General features: G+C 42.8%; 2 protein-coding genes across 4 annotated transcripts; one reads left to right on the top strand and one right to left on the bottom strand.

The window, feature by feature from the left end:
• Positions 1-1219: 1219 nt before the first annotated feature.
• Positions 1220-21254, top strand: wnt10b (wingless-type MMTV integration site family, member 10b). Of its 3 annotated transcripts, XM_039604246.1 has the most exons (5): positions 1220-1235; positions 6784-6886; positions 18742-19004; positions 19176-19627; positions 19732-21254. In XM_039604246.1, the coding sequence occupies exons 2-5, from the start codon at positions 6813-6815 to the stop codon at positions 20230-20232; spliced, it is 1290 nt and encodes a 429-aa protein (XP_039460180.1). In that variant the 5' UTR covers positions 1220-1235; positions 6784-6812; the 3' UTR covers positions 20233-21254. The 3 variants fall into 3 exon arrangements, with proteins under 3 accessions (XP_039460180.1, XP_039460181.1, XP_031602816.1); XM_039604247.1 differs by lacking the exons at positions 1220-1235; positions 6784-6886 and adding an exon at positions 15560-15825 and having other exon boundaries at positions 18817-19004; XM_031746956.2 differs by lacking the exons at positions 1220-1235; positions 6784-6886 and adding an exon at positions 18032-18105.
• On the bottom strand, positions 11461-14861 carry wnt1 (wingless-type MMTV integration site family, member 1). Its single transcript, XM_031746927.1, has 4 exons — positions 14761-14861; positions 12524-12777; positions 12061-12326; positions 11461-11952 (listed from the first exon to the last, which is right to left on the bottom strand). The coding sequence occupies exons 1-4, from the start codon at positions 14859-14861 to the stop codon at positions 11461-11463; spliced, it is 1113 nt and encodes a 370-aa protein (XP_031602787.1).
• Positions 21255-22047: the final 793 nt, after the last annotated feature.

The following is a 22047-nucleotide window of genomic DNA, read 5'->3' as shown; positions in this document are numbered from 1 at the left end:
ATAAAAGCCAAACTCGACACTATAACTATACAAATAATAACATGACACAAACAATCAGTATGTGTGTCAAAAAATGTTTAAGTGCAAAGGATTAAATAATCCCTTGGTTAATGTTTTGTATATATTTTTTTCTGTAAACTAATGTTAAAAGTAATAAACAAGATTTGAACTTATTGTTGGTAAGTTATCTTTAACTTAAATAGATTATGCTCTGATGTGTACTGATTAAGTTATACGAGTTAATATAAGTTATTATTTTATATAAAAACTGCAAATCTCTCTATATACTGAGGGATATTGCTATAAAAGCAGAACAACAAAAAAAAGGCAAATGTCATTGCACCCATAAACTCTCACATGAAGGCAGTTGTTATGTTGAAGAAGAGTGTAGAGTGTCATTATTGACAGGTGGAGTGTTCAGTCACTTTAACCCTTGACTGCATGTGCAGTTCAAAACCACTTCTTAGTTCTCCTCTCATTAGTTTTGTAATCTTCAGCTTTTAAATGGAAAAGATAAATACTACATCATCATGTCCACTAACCAAGCGCAGTATTTTGAATGCCTTTGAAATGGTTTTGATTTAATCAAAAATGCTTCCGTGCATCAGTGCACAACCTCTTTATGGAAAATTACTTGAAAAACATCTTATATCTGTGGTGTGCAGTACAATTCTGAGAAAACACTCTGCTTACAATACTTGAGCGAGTACTCTGCCTTATAGTGAATTTACAAAGAAATGCCACCTGTCTTCAACAGGAAGTTTTCAGTCAGCACTGTCATTTGATTCTCTATTATGGTTATTTATCACGTTTTTACCCACCTTACACACTTCCAGTAAATCACTACGGCTGTTTATTGCATTTCCGTCATTTTTATTGCATTATTTATATAATATATATATATAATTTAGACACATTATTAATCTGTGTTAACATTACGATGACTAATTAATTAATATAAATGCGAATATTAATTAGTCTAACCTTTATTTTTGTTACTTTTATTGTTATTGTTTGACAGTGGAGCTATAAAACTGATCTGATCTCAGAGTGAGCTGAGAGCTGAGATACCTTGCAGACAGTTTATGTTAACTATCTGCAAAAAACCTGATCTACTTGGGATGACATTTTGTGTTTTAAAGCTACTTCCAGGAAAGTTACTAGCTTACCTTAGCATAACCGGCTAGTGCAGACTGTAGCAGTTCTCCAAGGAGAAGGAGCTTCGTGCAATTCAGGTTTAAATTAACAACCCCTCTTTTAATAGATATGAATGATTTACAGCTGAATAAGTCATCCTACTGATTTATTAACGTTTTCACTTTGTCTGTTTTAGCCTGCTCTTTTCACAGTCGTAAAGACATTTTGGATACTGTTCTGTTAGCTAATAGCTAACTTAATACCCATTAATTATCACTTTTGTGGTTAAGTTGGTTAGCACTATAGAGACAGTCTCCTGAATGAAATCACCTCCTTCTGAATGTCTGTAAGATGAAAGAGATGGTGGTTGACTCCCTGGAGGAAAAAATGTGACTAAGCCCATTAAAAACATGGTTGACGAGGTGGAAACAGTGGACAGCTACAGGTATTTGGGAGTTCATTGAATGACAACGTGGACTGGAGGACCAGCCATGATGCTGTGTACAAGAAGAGGATGACCAGACTCTATTTTCTGGGGAGGCTCAATGCATGAAACAAGATACTAGAGATCTTCCACCAGTCTGTGGTAGTGAGTATTTCGCTGCTGTGGGTGCAGCATCAGTGCCAGAGATGCCAGCAGATGAAAAAACTAATCAACAAGACTGGAACCATAACTGACCAGAATCTGGGGGTGTTTGAGTCAGCGAGAGACAGGAGGTCACTGAACAAACTGCTCTCCATCACACCACACCCACTCCATTCCACATTACTGAGGCAGCAGCTTACTCTCTCTCAGATTTATGTTTCCTGGCTGCCATTAAGAATTCTTCAGAGAACCAGTCCTCCTGTTCTCTGTGAAGCTGTACAACAGGTGACCTTGTTGTGACAGGTGAACACACCTTTCTGTATCAAAACTTCCTGGTTCTCTTTCTGAGATTTATAGAGTATTATTATTTATGATGACCATTTGCACTAAAAATCCAAGCAGTCCTTGCTAGATTGATCACTGTTATATATAAAATTCTGCACTACCTCACACTGTAATCTTATTTTTATTGTAGATTATCCAATTTATCCTAAAATTAATTTTAGGATAAATTAAGTGTCTTTCTATCTATCTATCTATGCAGAAGAGCATCTCTGAATGCAAAAGTCAGTCCTTGAAGTAGATGGGCTACAGCAGCAGAAGACCACACTATGTGCCTCTCATGTCAGCTAAGAACAGGAAACTGAGACTACAATTCACACGGACCTGCCAAAATTGGACGGTAGAAGATTGGAAAAATCTTGATGAGCTTTGATTTCTGCTGCAGCATTTGGTTGGTAGGGTCATAATTTGTAAACAACATGAAATCAGACTGCCTTGTATCACCTGTTCAGGTTGGAGATGGTGTAATGGTGTGGGGATATTTTCTTAGTAGCTTACCTGAGTATTGTTGCTGACTCTGTTGTTGCTATGTCCATCCCTTTATGGCCACACTGTACCCACATTCTGATTGCTGCTTCAAGTAGGATAAGATGTTAAGTTCAAATCATCTCACTGTACTCAAATACGCTTTAGAGTCACCAGATCTACGTTCAGTAGCGCATCTTTGGGATGTGGTGGAACAGGAGATTGCCAACATGCATGTGCAGCAAATCTCTTTCAGCATCTTGTCGGTGACAGCTTCATTGAAATAATGCTATCAAGTCAACGTGGGCAAAATGCCTTTAGTTGTCCAGTGTTGAATCTATGCTGTGAAGAACCAAGGTAGTTCTAAAGGTTAAAGGGGCTCCAACCTGGTACCAGCAAGTTTAAGTGTCAGGTGAGTTTATACAGAATATTATCAAGTTAATTGAACAAACCAAATTAAAGCTTGTAATTTGGAAATGTCGTCACTAGATGGCAGCATTTTTCAATTTCCAGGTCAGCACAGCTCGTTGATGCTGATATGATTAGAATGGTTTTTGTTCCTTAAGGGTACTGTCTTAAGGCATTCGTCATAACAGATGACCTATGTATACACAGCACTAAAAAAAATTGTTTTTAAAAAAGACATGCAGAAAGACATGTTATTCGTAGCTTTCTCACATTGTGCCTCAGTGCAGAAGTTCATTTCAAAGACTAGTTCAGACATGTATTCTGACCCAGGATGTGATCAGCAGTCACATTTGACATCTGTGCATTCACGTTGAACAAATCATAAGAAAACCATCAAGTTTTTTTTTCTTTTCTTTTGTTACTATCATAGAGCATCCTATCCACAGAATCACCTCAGAGACACGATAGGTCAAGAGTACTGGTTCAGTTTCTTCAGGCGGATATGTTTATCTTCCTTTATGTGCCTTTAACATTTATTTTCCAAGGACTCCATGGAAGTACACTTGCACAGATTTAAACTTAGGCTAGTGTGTAGGGAAAACAGCGTGCAATTCACCTGACTTGCAGGTTTTCATAAGTCATCCATCTTCTAAAAAGTGAATCAAGCTGCTGTCAAACAAAGCTGTTTCTATCCCAGAAGATTTATGATCAGAATCATCTGTTTGCAAGAAAGATGGGTAGCTGGTAGCCTATCAAAATCAGAATCATTATTCTATCAAGTTAACACACCCATTTGTGTTCTAAAAGATCCAGATGCCAGAAAACAATGCGACTAGCGCCAAGTAAAGCAAAAGTGTCTTCCCACATGCTTGCTGTTCAGAGAAGCTCCTCACTGCAGCTGTACCCTCAACAGGCGACAAGATGCATGTGGTATTAATTAATGCTCTTATTGTGCCATTTCACTTATGCTAAGAATGTGTTTATGGAGCAGATGAGTGTCAAGCAAGGTCACATTCAGGTGTTCTCAGGGTGTAATTATTCTTTCAATATTCACCTCTTCAAGACAGCGTTGTTGGTTCAGGGCCCTTTCATGCCAAACGATGACATTTAAAGCGCAATTATCTTCATTTAAATTTGCACCTTGGGTATTGCATGTCACGAAGATGCGACTTTTAATGTCTCTAAACCAAATAGCCGGCCTACACGTTACAATCAGCAATAAAATGATATGCATTTAAAAGCCCCCGAGGACCTTTTCAGAGTGTAAAAAGTATTGAAAGGTTGCTGGCACATTTTGTAGGATAGCTGTGGCTCTGGAAGTGATTAGGCCTCAAAGGTTGGGTGAATATATTGCACAGAGACAGAAGCGGGTGGGAGTAGTATCTTGTGTGTGTTTTAAGTGTGACACGATGAGAAAATGTGTGTGTGTGTGTGCGTTTGTTTCGAGTGAGAGCGAGAGAAGGAGACTGGGGCGGTTCTCTTATGCAAGCAGTTCTCAGTATGAATGTAGATTGGAAGATGTGTGGCTCCTGTGGTTGGCTGTCCCCTGTGTCACTGCCTTTAAAAAACACTTGCCAAGAGAAATGTCTTCTTTACAGGCTTTGGCTGCCAGATGCTGGGGATAATGGATAGGACTGCAGAGGGAAAGATGGAGAGGTGTGCTCAGCCAGCCACACAAACACCAAAGTGCACACATACACAGAACACAAACACGTGCACGCTAGCACACTTTGTGGGCAGCGGTCCCCTGTAGCGCTGAAGTAAGCTGTGAATAATTCATCTTCAAGTCACTGTACGACTGCCACACATGCATTCTGTTACACACAGGGGAAGTGTTAGGCCTAGTAAGGCATGTCATACTAAGTAGTAAGTGAATGAGCATGCAGATTGGGCACGCTTTCAGAATCCAGAGGTGCCACGTTTTGTTGACGTGGGTAAAACACAATGGCAAGGAATAGCTGTGTGTGTCTATGTCTCTGTATGAAGCTGTGAATGAACACATGGGGCGCCAATGTGTGAATGTCGAAGTGTGTCTGTGAGCGGGATAGCCGGTGACACAGGAATGTGTCATAGTTCCTGCAAGCCACCCAGCTCCTAAACTGCAGCAAATAAACATTCCTCTGCTGCTGTGTCAGTGCTGGAGCGCTCGCCCGCTGTCGCTGTAAAACACAGCTCGGAATTAAAACCAAAAGCAGGGCACTTCTTCTTTCTGTCCCCAAGAGTATTACTAGAACGGAGATAATTAGCACATGCCGTCAAAAATGTCTCAGTGTTGTTTATTGATTCAAATGAGGGCATGCTGGGCCTCAGACAATGGCCTGCAGACAATAAAACAAGCTGACTCATCTTTACTGGTTGAAGTGAAAAGCAGTAAATTACTCCATCCGTGCTGTGGTCACTCAGATTTCATTGATCTCGCACTCAGGCAAGTAAAAGAAATCCAGCAGCGGACAGTTTCGCGAAGATACGTTTGGATGAGGAGAAGTGTTAACGTTCAGCGTAGCCAGACACATCCCGGTGAAGTTTATCACTGGCTTGTCTGTTTGATTTAACTGAATGAGTGCTTCATCCATGCTGACAGGTGAAATTATGCACAGGCTCATGTTGTGTCACATGGATTCCACCACAGTTTGTGCTCATGTTTCATGTGGATCTCAGAGCTGAAATGTTGCTGCGCTGTACCCGTACATTGTCAGATGTCTGTAAACATATTCTACTGTTGGTTGTCCTTTCCCAAAGTCTTTCCCTATCATTACGGCTCTGTTTACGGGAGCTCTTACAGTGTTTGCTAGCATATTGTCTCCCCTGGAGTACGGCGTGGTTTAAAGTCGCACTCTGACGCACAGTTTTCCATCTGAAACGCTTAATTTCAGCGGGACACAGTCTGACATGGCACTTTATCTGTTTGTTGTCACATATCTGGCTTTGCCAGGTTAACCATTCACAGATGTGTAACGAGAGAGTTTTACTTTTTCTTGTTCCATAATCGTTCTCACCGAATCACTGCCTGTGCATTTCAAATGGTACCTAAAGCTGGCCCGTCAGTGGTTTAGATGAACTTAGGGACACTTTTAGGTGTTTAGTTAGAGGTGATGTTCCATGGTGGTGAGGTTTTTGTCTCAGGAGTTTTGAGGTTTAGCAAAGAATTTAATATCAACAAAAAAATGGGCCAGCAGAGAAAAAGCCATCAAGCCAAGACAATCCAGAGGCCCTGCAGTGTGCGTATGCGTGCGAGCGTGTTGATAGCTCAAAATATATTATCACCCCAAGCACATCCATTCGTGTGTGTTCACATGCAGGAGGCCGCAATTGAAAACATTTTTATACACGTGTGAAGAGTGCTGGCCTATTAAACACACACAGACCCCAATACACACACACACACACACACACACACATGTATATATATATATATATGTACATGCTGAACAGTTACATCCCTCCCACCTTAACTGCAGGGCTAGTTCTCCATCTCACTCCATAGGGGCACTGAGCCTGACCACAGACATCATACTGATTGCTCACCATGGTCGAGTGGTCTGTCCACATTCCCACCCTGATTCACTATGTGCACAAAACCCAACAACGGAAAACAGTGGTTTGAGAGTGTCTGAAGGTTTGCGGACAGCAGTGAGCGTTCGCTGTGTCTCTCTTAAATCAGTCCTCTTCTCATGCCTTCCACTGGCCCACCGCACACCCAGAAACATGGGAACAGGCGAACGCAGGCTCAAACCGATGTTTTGGAACTTTTTGGAACTGAAGCGAGAGGAGACGCATAAACAGGACGCTGGAGCTTGTATATTTGCTGGGCTGAATCTAACCTTCCCTCCTCTCCTGTGTGACAGGTTGTGGAAGGCCAGAAGATGATGAAGTGATGGAGATGTTAGGAGGCCACGGCCATTGTGATGCTGGGTGGCTGTTACTCCGGAGCTGCCATCTGGCGAAAAGGTCAGTTGCTAGGGGATGATTCTTCTCCTGGACCGTGTCTGCCTCCCAGCTGCCATCCACACACCCACACACGCGCACACACTGGCTCGACTGTGTGCACAAACTTAACACATGCGCACACGCATGCTCTTCCTTTTTATCACTTCCTAGAATCCTGAATTGAATCTGAGTGAATCTGACCCACTACACTCACCGCTATTAATCCACTTGGTAGTTTTCTGCAAGTTTGAGTTCTTTATTTAATATCCGAGTGACGAAGCTGTAAATGCACATCTTGTTACATAATACCCCTGTGGTAACCTAATGGCACCAAACTCAATTCTTCTGATTATTACACAAGCTTGATATGGGTGTTCCTATAATAACAATGCCCCAAATTAATTTAAAATTGACCCATAATTGAATGCTAGGATTACAATGAAACATGGAGCGAGCACAGAAATCAAATCACTACTGCGTGCCAGACTCATGCCACACCGCACTGTCAATCACAAGCACTGTAAACAGCCTTTCATTCAGTGCCGTGGCCCAACCCCAATTATAAATTATTTATCATGCTGCCTTCGAATTAGAAGCCAACTCCACCCAACAGGCCAAACATTTTTCCTAGCTGTAGCAGGAATTTTAATATGAGTCTGCTGTGCCTTCAGTATGCCATGTTTCTTGCATGTGACCTGCCTGCTGGATTTGTGCACGTGAAAGCATTTCTCGTGGCTGTCAGGTCAGTTGCAGGCAGCGTGGCTTTTTAATTCTCGTTGTCGAGTTACATAATTAGCAAAATTGCCCCATTAACCTTCACCCTTTAGCCTGCTGTGGCCTGTTGTGATACTACCCAGAGATACTTTTTTTGCTCATAAAAATAGAAAGCGAATTTACAGCGATGGGAAAAGTAACCATGAGCAAGCCACGGGAACAAAGTGCAAAGGAACTAACATTTCGATGCACCACGTATCTCACTTATGAGCAGGCTGCGACTGGATGTCAGCGCGTTATTATTATCTCCAGATATTGGCAAAACAGTAGCTGGCAGCAACCAAAACCAAAATGGGACTCAACCGTACAATTTTGTACCATCTCTATTTCTTTTTTTTCTTTTTTAATCCTCCCTGTCACACATTCCTGTCCTCCTTCCCTCCTCCAAGTCTGCGCTTCTCCACTGGCCTTCCATAAAGCGAGTGACTTTTGTGTAGTGGAGCTGTTGTTTTTGTTTGTGCCCCTCTCACCATAGCTGCCTGCTTGCCGCCTGACAGCTCCGTGTGTCAAAGGTGGCTACAGCAGAACAGACTGTGGGAACAGCCGGTTAGCCTTCCTTGGTCCCCTGCTCCCCAACCAGAGGGGCAGCCATCAATCCAGCGCTCCCCCTACCCCTCCACACACACTGAAGCACAAACACACAAATACCCAACTAAACTCATACTCACACAAAAACCCTACAACGCTCACACCCTCTCCCAATAATCCTCGGAAGCAATTTCATCTCGACTCGGGTGGCAGCCCATTGTCGCCAGCCCCTTCAATCTTTCCTTATTAACTCTCGCTTTGTCCCACATCCGAGCTTCTGGACTCATCTCTCCTACATTCCGATCAGTGCTGCTCCCAGCACTCCCAGGCAACCTCCATTCGCTAATCCCACTGCCTACCCACCGCCCCCCCCTCCCAGCAGCCCCACCCCAAGGAACTCTTACTGTTTTTTTTCCAACCTGCCGATCACCTACTTGCAGAGTAAGGTAGTGGCATTAACTCCATGGGTTTTCTGAAGGCAGAGTGTGAAGGCGGGGTGGGTGAAAGAGGAGGCGGCCACAAAGTGACTCCAGGCCAGACAATTAGAACAATGAGCTGGGCCCGTAGGGGGCTAACTCGCTGCGTCACGCCTGGACGGTGGGGTATTTTGTCAGTTTAATGAATTGTCCGTCAGGCTAGAGCCACATCGCAGGCTGCGCAGGGAGAGGCCAGCAGGGACCCAGACACTAAGTCGGTATTTATTACACTGCCTTTGTCACTAATTGAGCTAATTATCACTGACTCCTTAGCACTCCCACAGGCAGCGCCCCCTCCACTTCACTCTCCACCAACTCTCCCACCTCACTCTCATGCCTGGGGTTTGAACTCTGAAAAATTTTTTTTAAAAAAATCAACCACTTTTGCTTTCTATTGTTTCTGTCTGCCCATGATTGCTGATTATTTCTCTTTCCAGCCAGATTTGCCTCGTTTTGTGTGTGTTTTCACTCCGTCAGCTCCTGACTTTTCTCTCAGTTTGTCAGTTATTACACAGTAAGCCATATCATGTTCTGGTGTGTTACCCCCTGTTTTCCAGGGGTTATAGAAGGGGGTGATAGAAGACAGAGCTTTAGTTATGTATAGGTCAACAACATTTTTTTCTAATCAGTTTAGTTTTTTGTTGTTTTTTGTATTTATAGACATTTCCTCACTTCTAAATTTGCAGTATTTTAGTTCAGTTCACTCTGATCCGTTCTTCCAGATAAGTAAACCGTCGACTTTATCTAATATTGTAGCCGTTCTCTTCTTATTTTTATAATGTTTTCTCTAATTTTATGCCACAAGCCCACGAACCCCTGTTAAATCTACACTGTAATACGATGCTAATTCAGAAGCACTCTCATCCCTGCATGTTACTGCTTTTCCTCCACTCTGCCCTTTCTGGATGACCCTGATTGCTCCTTCTCTGTGGTGAACTGAGAAGTGTGACGCTTTCCAAACTCCTGTGGTTAGCTACATTGCCAGGTGTTGAAGTTTTTCATATTTCTTTCAGCCCTTAAGCAAATGAAGCAACTCCTATACTGTATAAAATAAGGTATGTGGACAGATAAACAGTCTGTCTCTGTGGTTGGTAGCACAGATGCAGGGATGTTTTGTGGAGCTGGAGAAAGAGGCTGCTTTGGTGGTGGTAATAGGATTAAGCAAAGGACACCCAGGGACAGGCTTATATGTTGGCTCGGTCCGTAGTCAAAACTCTCTCAAATACAGCAAACACAACACAAATAATGGTTGTAATGTTGACACATTCACAAGGGCAGCTTAATTGAAAATATAGACTTTATTGTTCTATCGTACAGTACAAAACCAACTGGAACCTAAGTCTTTTGATTAAAATCTAAAAAAAAAAAAGTATTCTCGTACTCTCTAGAACAGTATAAAAATCCTCAGAAATAAATATTTTATATTTACACTAGTAAAAAAAAAGGAAATATTCAGTGCATGACCAAACATGAGTGTTTTTTTTTTTTTTACAGAAAATAAGCAAAGAAGTGATAACAGTCTTTTTCTATCAAGAGTTGTTTTTTAATCCGCTACATTACACCTACATAGAAAGAGCCAAAAGATAAAAACATCCCCTGACCTGACTCTAATGATAGCATATTTTTCAGCCACTGACAGGCACATAAATCATTTAGAAAACATACAAGTAACATCTTTATAAATATAATCAGATATTTTAATATTTACAGATTTTGGTCCTCTTAGCTGATACACAGTTTGTTTGTTTTTTAGTCTGTATTCTTTAAAATATTTTCATTCAACCTAACTTGGAAAACACAACGCACCATTTGCCTACTTTAACCTGCAATATTTTAATCCTTTATGCATGCATTTGTGGGAAATTTGTATAGTGGTCACATTTTTATTCATTGTTTTATTAGTGTTTTATGTTATTTTCCGTATTGATCCCCCAGATTTGCTTAAATCACGCCGTGATATTCAGTGTATTGATAATACATTCAAATTACATTGCCTTAGTAAGATTCACTCAGTCAGTTTCTGTGCTCCCTGCTCCTAGTCATGTAAAATAAGGACCATCCTGTTGCAAGCCGGAGTGGTACATGTGGCTGAGGTGAATTCAGATCTGGAGAAACCTAAACAAAATGGGCAAATGTGGCAGGGAAACTAGAAGTGGTTGGGTTGCATACAATTCCTAAGTACACAAGCATGGAACAGATATCCCATCCAGGGAGATAAACTTCAACCAGTTTCATGGGAGGGAGGCCAAACTTCAGCAAGAGAAAACAAAACACAGATTTTTTTTTTTTTTTTTAAATAAGCTTCCTCTTGTTAGAGGTCCTCGCCAGTTTATGAGAGCATATGTTTGTGGCTCTGTGGCCACAGAAACATCTGTGAAACATTGTGTCCAGTTTCTGCCCTTTGTTGGGGAGAAACAAGGCCCTAGTGGTACCTGGTTACAATGATCAATTCTCCACCACATCCTTTTGTCCATTTACTCCTATTTTTCTAGCATGTAAACACTCGAGGGACAGTTCCCATTCTACAAGTATCATTGTAGTGTTAATTTACTTAAGGTTAAGCATTAAAGAGTAAGACATACACTCCCTCTATACCCTGTTCACATACTTGTGCTTTTCCCTTTCTCCTAAGTTTAAAAATACTGATTGAATTTTTGTGCCAGGATTTCCCTGTATTAGTTTACCCGCCTTGAAGCTTTTCCAGCTTCAGCCTAACAACTTAAAGCACATGAGTGCTAGTGGCTTCTCAACCAGCTACCTAAGTTCTTCTTTGCTCCTTGTATATTCCTAAGTCTTTGCCTACGTGCCCATGTTTGATCATAGACACTGATGTAACGTCCTTGTACTGGTGCAGTTCAGACAACTGACATGACAGCACCAGTGGAATGTGCAGTGGCAGCGTTCAGTCACGCTTTCAGTCCGGGACTTAAACCCACGTCCGCAGCAGAGCAGCTCACAGCCATCCAGGCCCGGAGAAGAGCTGTTGCACGTTCTCCCCGATGTTCCCAGAGTGCCAGTTTTGCCATTGTAGGAGCAGAAGTTGGGTGATTTCTCATAATAGACAAGATCCATAGACGAAGGGGGTTTGTGAGCTGGGTTTTCAGGCTCTAGATGCCGGGGATCGGCTCGGTGAGAGGCACGGTTGCTGCCCTTGTTGGCATAAACAACTCTGGATGCGCCATCAAACCGGTCCTTAAGAAAGTCTCCCACTGTGCGGAAGCTGGGCAGGCGCATCCAACAGGTGCGCACTGTGCAGGAGCCAGACATGCCATGGCACTTGCATTCCTGACGCATCTCTGATGACACAGTCTGGGAAAGGAAGACCAAAGATTACTCATGAAATCTCACTCATGAATACATTCATTTCAAGTAGAATTCGGACAAACAGTCTTAGTAGACGAGTAAAGCAAGTCTTACCATCCTGCCGGCTTCATTATTGTGCAGGTTGGTGAGATAGCGCAGATCTCTGCCCCGCTCACTGGAGTCCACAAACTCACGGCTGAACATCCGGCCAAAATCCACATTGTCACTGCAGCCTCCCCAGTGCCAGTCTGGTCCTCCAGGACCTCGGCGGCGATAATCGCATGTGCACGTCTCAATAGCCCCCTCTGAGCAGGAACGAGCCACAGCGTGGGTCACTCCTGCGCTGGTAATGGCAAATACAAATGCTGTCTCTCGGCAACCTGAAGAAACAACATAAAAACTTCCCATCAGAACCATATCCAGCGTTTTGGACTTTATATTTGCCTTTTTTTTTCTTTTTTGTCCCAAATTGAAAATCATTTGCAGACAAAGCCATTCAAATGCGTACAAGAGATTCCATTACATCCTGTCCAAAATTGTCCTATATTTCCTGGTGGGAAAGACAAGAGGGACTCACCACGATTGACAATTTTGCCAAAAACTGCTGGACTGTGGGTGGTCGGGCAGTTCCAGCGGCGGTTGCGGAACTGCCACTTGCACTCCTTTATGGCAGTGTGCAGTCCAGCGGCGATGGCATGCAAGATGCCAGGATTCTGCCGAATCAGCCGGCGCTGGCGACGGCTCAGAAGGGCCAGGCTTGGGTCCAGGACCAACTGCACGTTCTTGGAATTGGTGAGGAGGTTGGACGAGGAAGCCACATTGACAATACCCCTGGCGCAACACAAGGACAATTCAGAGTTAAGGAGCTGGCAGTTCATGCATGAAGCTCCTTAGGTGACCCTCTAAACTCATTAACTGATGGCTTTGGCATCCAATGAGTGTTGCTCCTTTGAAATTACAGTTTTTATTATGTACTAAAGTAATAAACAGAGTCTCACATTCAGTTCCAAGATCATGAGAAGACAGTTTGTCTCTGAGTAACAGTGTATATTTCACTCTTGGCAGATAACATGAAGCTATTTTTATGTCTTTATAAAAACTTGGACCAGGTGCGATTACTTGTCAGTTTCACGATTAGAATATGTAAGCACATTTGTCTGCTAAATATTCAGGATCTCTTATGTTATGATAATAATAATATTAAAGGATTACAATAATAGACAGTTCAGGACACTCATTCATGATTTCTTATCTGTGTAGTATCAAATTAATGTTATTAGCTTGACAGTTAAGGTTCCCTACATATATGTTAAATCAGATTAAAGATACAAGGTTCCACCAAATGTGATTTAAAGTGCAACTTCAGCTAAAAATGTCATTAAGAAGTAGGCCTTTAAACACCCATCTGAGGCAAATATTTGAAAAGCTATAAAAAAAAATATGCTGCTATGCTTAATGTCATTCACAGCATATAAAAAATAACTTTAATTATTTATTATTATAGCATAACAGATGAAAGCTGTCTGCCTGCCACCTTATATATGTACATATATGTATGTATGTGTGTCCTGTCCATATTTGTGCCCAAACGTGGCACCTGTGCGTCTTCAGCTTTATCCAAATCTTGGATCACTGAACAGGGTTTAAATGCACCCATTTTGCTGGTTTCAGAACATTTTTAGCGTTTCAGCACACAGGCTGTGTAATTTTCCACTTTATTTGGTATTTTCTGTGGTTTATGTGTCAACATTTTTCATTCATGTGTCGTGTATTGGCGGCGTTTTGCTGTTCAGCATTATCATCCGGAAAAGCGGGCGAGCCTGGGCCTGTTAGAGGGTTGACCCAGACAGTGGTGCGGTGAGAGGCCTGGGAACTTTAATAATAATCTCATCTTCTGAATATTTGCTTAATTCCCAAAGTCAGCGATGTGTGTGTGTATGTGTGCTTTCTAGGCGTCTTTCGGATGCCAGCTGAGATTTCAAATGTTCGAAAGCGCACTGCCATTGTGCGGAAACCTTGTCCATCTAATAAAACCGCAAAAACCTTTTGTTGAATCGTTATCTCAACAAACCCCAACCCACATTTTTTTTGTTGTTGTTAAAAACAAGAAAATGTGCCAAGCTATACAGATCCGGTTTTATTTTGGTTTTAAAAAAATCAAAATTCTGTTGCCGCAAAGTTTATGATCGCTTAACTATATCCAGTATTAGATCAACGTGTCCCCGGAAAACAACAAACAACAAACAAACAAAACAACAAACAAAAAGAACCCCTCTATATAGGCTATAGGACTCCTTTAACTGTGAACTAAATCCATATTCAATTTATTCCACACTGGACTGAAAAATCTTGTCTCGTGTTCAAACCGCAGTGTCCAAAAAAGGAGCCAGAGAGAAAGCGAGAGAGAGGGAATTAAATCAACCGCAAATAAAAATGCTAAACTGTAATTATTATGTAATTATTTTATTGTTAAACTGTGTGCCGTGGTTAATTTCACTGGAGGCACAATAAATTAAAGAAAGAAAAAAAAAACACCCTAAATTTTTTGGGCTGTTGAGCTCACGTAGAGCAACCTGAAAGCATTAAGCATCAATCCTATATGGTTGCTCTTTTTTTCTTTTTCTTTTTTTCAAACAGGAGCTGCGAGCGGCTCCAAAACTAACACATTATTATGATCAAGCTGCACGAAATGTGGCAACTCAATAAAACGCCCTTTTCCCCAGAGGGCTCCTATAAGCTGGCACTTAACTTTGCGGATGAGGTTTTCCTGTAGCATAACGCGATTAGTGCATCATCAGTATCTGCTCAACTCACCACCACCGGCCGCTGTTGTTGACTGCCCCTGTGCCGGAGAGCGAAGACACCAAGAGGATGCAAGCGGCTTTCACCCCTAACAGCAGCGCCAGACTCCTCATCGTGACTTCAGTTCAAAAATGAGGAGGAGAATGTCATTATTTTAAAAGTTTACACACACACACACACACACACACACACACACACACACATATATATATATATATATATGTATATGTATGTATGTATATATATGTGATAAAGTCATGAAAAAAAAAACAGAAAAAAACAGAGTCAATCAGTATGAAAACAAGAGAACTTTTGTTGCAAACATACTGTGTCACTTCTGTGCCACTTTTATCTTAATGATCAACTTCAGTTCTGGTCAAAATGAGCAGGCTCCAAGGTGGATATACTCACCACGCCACAATCCGAGGAGAGGACTTGAAAGGTGAGAGACGCCGGCAAGCCTTAATTAACTTAAATGGCTCTTGAGTGGAGACAGGTTGCTGTGAGGTGTCCGGGCAGGATGCTACTGCTGCTGCTGCTGCTGCAGTCCTCTTCACTCTGTCTCTCTCAGTGATGCTTTGCACGGCGCATTGAACGCGTGGGACAGTTCCGAAGACTTGATCCCCTCGGTGACTGATAGGCAACACATTCTTCTCTTATTGAGCGCTACGAGGGGAATAAAAAAGGGATTTGCTGCTCTCATCTCCCTCTGTTTTTTTTTCGGAGCCTTTTCAATAGGATTGGAGGGAGGGATAGTTAATGCTCTTCATAGGGCGCACAATGAATAAGGAAACAACTGAGCAGCAAAAAGAAAGGAAGAGAGAGAGAGAGAGAAAAGCAGGGCAGTCCACGGTGTTACGCATATTGTGGAATCTCACGGTCATCACAGAATCGATTCCCTGTAAACGTGTACGGCTGAAAGTATTTTCTTCCCCTTTCAGTGACCGCGCAGCTAGCCTCCGCATCCAGTCTTGCTGAGAGAAGTTCCCCCGGAGCCCTGGAGCAGTGATGAGTTGGTACAGATGCTGTGGGTGCGCCCGCTTTGGTGCTTCGCCGCTGCTCAAAGCTGGTGTCACGGTACAGTATAGTTACAGCGCAATATGAGCCATCTGAAACTGCCCTTTTTACCCGGTGGTTGGATTAGCCTACTCCCTAACCGCATCTCCTCCTCTCTCCAAGTGCGCACTCAAAATGTGCAGTGACTAAGGCCATTTCTGCACATGTTCTTTTTTTTCACATTTAAACCCCTACATATCGAGTTTATTCATTATTACATGTAAATAATATATATGTATTTTTAAAAGTGAATGTTATCCCTTAAAGTTACTTTCTTCGCAATAAAGCGTGTTATCAGCCGTCTTTATCATCTAAGCGCGCACGCGCACACGCACAGCAAAACGTGAATGCATGCAGAAGTAATAATAAGCTCGCAATTGTCCTATAACTCACACTGCCTGCTGGGCTACTTAAATATTTTTCAAACACTGAAGACATGAAATATGGCCTCCAATCAGAAGTTTGATGTATGATGAACCAGGAAAAGAGGGGGACGACTAAGGATAAAAACCAGTCCAAACATCTGGCTTGCAGACCTCCCTCGACGCAATGTAGCTCAGTGTAATCACAGCTTGAGCCACTTTGCGGCATCTCCATCAAACCCCAGACTAGGAGCAAGCTTAAATGTCCCCAAACTTCTCCATATTGGTTCATTTTGTGACATTTATCTGCTAATTTGCATATTCCACATTAGTCATTGCAGAGGTTGTAGGTTGAGTAATCTCTCCCCCTTCCTCTGCACCTCTCTGTCTCTCCCTCAGATGACAGTAAAAGGAAGTAGGCTTTAAAAAAAAAAGAGAAAAAAAAGCTTTAATGACAGCCACCCTACGTTTTTACCCGAGCCTTATATGAATTTGCTCAAACGGGTTTCCTGGAGCAGTCATGCGACACCGAGCAGATTAGAGCTTCAATCCGGATAAAGGGGGCCTTTTATATACAAATCAACTTCAAATCACTTTTTAAGCCACTTAGATATACACACCAAGGCAGAATGCTAATGCACTTTTCATTGCTGGAGCTTAGGGAATGGAAGGAGATTAGATGAATTGGTGTCACTAAGCGAACCGTGTTCGAGGGGGGTTTTAACTTAATTTTATGAAAGTAGCACACAAGCACCTTTCGCACCCAGCAGCAATGTTATGTTTAATTTTGGATAACCTGAATCGATATACCGATTGATTCGTGTCCACACAGAAGGCCCGGGCAACTTGCTACATAAGCTTACTCAACAGTGACCACAGAAAAGAATTTTAATAGATATGTTGTCTCCAATAAGGTGTTTTAGTCTGTCAGTTCTTTTGAATCCCTAAAAATTATTTGTCATTAGAGTTTTGTCAGAGGTCGTAATTGCAAAACATTGTAAATAACAGTCTGTTACTCCAGCCATTTGTGCATTTGTGCGGGGTTTTTTTTTCTTTCGTTGCTTTGAAATAAAGACTTTAGATTGACAAAGTGAAGTTGTTTCAAGCACAACAATGAGGCACAGCCGCTCTGATGGAGGTGGGAGGAAGGGGGAGCACAAGACTTAAAAACAGTATTGTTGTAGGGTCTGTTAGCGGAGCCGCCTGCCTGCTGCTGCCTCCCTGTCGTACAGTGGAACCAGCAGCTCTCCCCTCCCCCTTCATTATTTAAAATAACTCACCGCTTTATGAACAAAATCTTCCTTGAGTTTCCATATTTCATCTCATCGAGGATTTCTTTGTTCTCCCCCAAAATGTAGGACCAAATTACCTTATTCCTCCCATCACACCAACAGAGAGTAGGAACAAGTACATGCATATATAAATATGTAATTTTTTTTTATCCTTATAAATATGATCATTGGATCCAGTATTTCTAAATACCTGCTTAATTCGAAATCGCTGTCCCGCAATGCTTGTAAAGTGCTTGTGCGTAAAATGTTGGAGACGTCATTTTACGCTTGGGTGAATGATCCCGTTATCGAATAATTAAAGTATCAACTGGTGATCCAGTTCTCATCCTGGCCAATATTTTGCAAACAGCCGCCTGTAGAGGCATCTACTCCCCTCCCCTCTTTCTCCCCCCCTCTCCCCCCTCCTCCTCCACTTTATTCTCTCCTCCGACCTCCTCTGTTCTCCGTCTTCACTCCTCGGTCGTTTGGCGGTGCATCGATAATACTGCAGACATCGTCCTTTCGATTTTCTTATTCGACGCGGACCATCACTACCAGTGTTTTAATGTCACGTCGCGAAAGACGCTCAACAAAATGGAGCTATCAAACAAACTCCGTTGGGACCAATTCCTGATTTTGGCAGCAGCACTTATGTCACCTGCAATCACGTAAGTGCACTTGAGAGCGCCAGGAGAGTTGCAGACTGTGGCTGCACGCGATTCGGCAGAGTTGCGGGAAGTCCTTTGCATAGGTTACTATTTAAATGAATAATTTAGCTATTTAAAAAAACAAAACAAAACAAAGAAAAACATAAAAAACGAATTATTAGTCATTGTATTTCGAAGTCTGGTTTCGTGTAAAGTTAAATAAAAAAAAGTGCAATCAGTGTTAATTGAGTGGTTTAGCTTTAAACGAGTCAAAATAATTCCAAAATGATTTCACTTTCAATCTCGTTATTTCTTTATAAGATGCATTTGGCCATTAAATCTGTTTTTGATACTTCTCAGCTGGATAATCTGTTTAGAATTATATTTTCCCTCCTTTAACCAACTGACACTGGAGCACAAACAGTGCAGCAAATACTTTTGGATGCATTTTATTGGTAGGTGTATTTCCCATAAAGAATAAATTATATCACATCTCTCTTAATTATTTATTGGTTTGTATTTTTCTTAAGTGTACTGAACCCCCTCCCATTGCCTCATACTCCTCTGGGCTTGACTAATGAACTGTTGACCATCTCCGATGACACCCCCCACCACCACCATCTCACTCCCCCACTCTTTCTTCCACTCTCCCTGCAGGGTGCTGTGTAATGATATCCTCAGCCTGAAGGTGGCAGGAGATCCAGTGCTAACCCCTAACTCTGTGTGCCTCAGGCTGGCAGGCCTCAGTAAACGTCAGATGCGGATGTGTGTGAGGAACCCTGATGTGACAGCATCTGCTCTGCAGGGGATCCAAGTGGCCATCCATGAATGCCAGCACCAACTCCGGGACCAGCGCTGGAACTGCTCCTCGCTGGAGGGCTTTGGCAAGCTGCCGAACCACAACTCCATCCTCAACAGGGGTGAGAGTCTGAGGCAGGCTAATGATAGTCAGTATGTGATCCTGGGGTTTATGGTAGAAAAGTGCAGGTATGAGAATACAGAATACCTGCGCTGTACGCAGGTAAATGACATTTGTAGAGCTGCAGTCTTTATGGTTTCAACCTCTCTGAGTGTGTTCCTCTTGCTCCTAGGTTTTCGGGAGAGTGCCTTCTCTCTGGCCCTGCTGGCGGCGGGCGTGGCTCACTCTGTGGCCTCGGCTTGCAGCATGGGCAAGTTGCGGGGGTGTGGCTGCGAGGCCAAGCGTCGCCAGGACGATGACAAGATCCGGCTGAAACTCACACAGCTGCAGCTGCAGACGCTTCAGAAGGGTGGGGCAGGCATCGACTTAACACGGTCATTACCCTCAGAGCTGAATGGTCATCATGGCAGCCTGCCACCTAACCTGCACTCAGCCCACCCCTCAGCCCTTCTCAAGCCCTTACCGGATGAGCTAAGCTCTATGCAAGACACCTGGGAGTGGGGGGGGTGCAGTCATGACATCCGTTTCGGGGATCGCTTTTCCAGGGACTGGCTCGACTCCCGGGGGTCTCCAAGAGATATCCACGCCCGCATGAAGATACATAACAACCGTGTGGGACGACAGGTGAATATTGTGCTTTTCAGCTGTTGTCCCTCCGAGTTTCAGCACTCACTCATTATGATTTTGGTTGTTGTTGGAGTTTGCTTACAGTGTTATTCTTTACACAGATAGTGACTGACAACATGACAAGGAAATGCAAATGTCACGGCACATCAGGGAGCTGTCAGTTTAAGACCTGCTGGCATGTGTCTCCAGAGTTCCGGCTCGTGGGCTCCATACTCAAAGAAAAGTTCCTGACAGCCATTTTTGTCAACTCTCAGAACAAGAATAATGGGGTTTTCAACCCTCGGACAGAAAACGGCGCCAGTGGAACTCAAGGGGGTCTCGGCGGAGGACGTCGTCGAATCATGTCCAGAGAACTGGTGTACTTTGAGAAGTCTCCTGACTTTTGTGAGCACGACGCGTCCATAGACTCTCCGGGAACACACGGACGCATCTGCAACAAAACTAGCTACAGCACAGACAGCTGCAGCTCGCTGTGCTGCGGCCGTGGACACAACATCCTGAAACAGACGCGCAGCGAGCGCTGCAATTGCAGATTTCACTGGTGTTGTTACGTGCTGTGCGAGGAGTGTCGTCACACAGAGTGGGTCAATGTGTGCAAGTAGACGTCAGTCTGTTCCCCCCTTAGTTCGAGCGGCTTTTACTCATCCAGGACTCAAGATGGCGAGCCTGTCCCTTCGCCCACTCCTGTTGTTCGAGCTTTTGTTTTTGCTCCTTGTGCAACTCTCCCAGAGATTCTGTTTACGCCCCCCCCCCCTCTTTTTTTAAGTCCATCATCTGGGATCTATTTTCTTTTTGTAGACGCTGTTATTCTCAAAATGCCAAGTCAGAGATTGAAGAGGTGACTCATGTCATTTGTCTTCCCATGGTCTGTTTAGACGCTGGCCTTTCAGCCATGAAAATGGCCCATACTTCATCGTTTGAGTCCCACAAAGACAAAAAAAGAAAGAAAACGCAACAGCAGAGGAGCTTCAGTGTCTACAAGCTGACTCATCTTATTGTACAGTAACAGTTTATTTGAATGTGTATGTCTATAATTGTAAATGTATTATTATTAATATTAATATTGTACTAGAGCCTGTCTTTTTTCATTTAAGTGAATGACAGATTGATGGTGGCCATGTGGTTCGGCATGGTGAAGCAGTGTGCAGAGAGAACAGTCTAATTTTCTTTCTCCATTTGCACCAAAACAATACTCATGTGTGACTCGGAAAAGTACTAATTTGGGAACTTGTCTCACAATCTCTCTTTACTGATCAAAGAAGAAAAGACAGACGATTTTTTTTTTGGAAGGGCAAATGAATTTGACACAGTGCTTTCTCACATGCAGGACTTTCAGATGCTCGTCCAAGCTTGTACACTTGTAAAACTCAAGATGGGAAACTGGAAGCAACATCCGATTTGGAAGCAAATCGGATCCCTCAAATCTCTAGATTGTACGACTAATGATTCAGATTTATATATTTATATAATGGTAACAATAGTAATCACTTCATGAGAATGGTTGCTAGTAGTCATGTTTTTTATGACTCTGTATCATTACTGTGGCAGCAAAAATGCTCTCTTTTGTGTATAACTGTACTGTGATTTGTGTCACTTTCCTAAGAAATTGTGACTGGGCTCTTGATATTCCGTGCTTGCTTTTGTCCATTTCATCAGTCTGAGCACTCCTTAGATTCTTCCCACATGTACTACATGTCAAAGTGAGAGATGGACCTACTTTAGTCCTGAAATGACGCTGAAGGGTGTGCGTGTGTTTAAATGTGTGTGCGTCTGTTGCTGTGTAAATGGGGGGTAGGCTCTGTGCACTACAGATTTGGGAGGTGAGAGCCTTTTTTATGGCCACTTCATGCTGAGAGAAGGACTTTTTATGGCTGCAGGATATTGTTTCCTTAAAGTATGACTTTTATTACTGGAGAGAAGCATCAAGAGAGCAGAGAATGGGGGTGATTATACCAGTCTTTGCTGTGCGAGCATCTAAGGGGATCATCTGTCCAGAGTTCATAGCCAAGGAAGGGACTTGTTGAACCACGTGCTTTGGGGACGCTGTATCCCTGTTACCTGGGAGACAGACTACACAAATATAAACACATGCACATAAATGCTTGCATGGGTTGGTTTACGTACCAAGACATGTAGGAACGCTGGCACCCGACGTTCAATCAAAAACATGCATGTTGTTGCGCACAAATGAACTGTAGATTTAGCAAAATGCTCCTGTCGCCACTTGACTTGATTTATGATAGCAGCATTCCTCGATATCTTAGATAATCCAAACCGTCTCCATGCATGGCCTGCTGGGAAAAGCTTTTTTTTGCCACATAGGATTTAATGCCAATTAAGTCCTGTTTGCATGGACTTTGGTAAATATCCCTGGACTCCGAAGGAATGACAGCGCCAGTGGCTGAATTGAGCACTTG

This window comes from Oreochromis aureus, linkage group 20 (assembly GCF_013358895.1).
Source record: "Oreochromis aureus strain Israel breed Guangdong linkage group 20, ZZ_aureus, whole genome shotgun sequence".
NCBI classification, from domain to species: Eukaryota; Metazoa; Chordata; class Actinopteri; order Cichliformes; family Cichlidae; genus Oreochromis; species Oreochromis aureus.
Note: the sequence above shows the minus strand (reverse complement) of the source record. Positions and strands in the feature narration are given on the sequence as shown.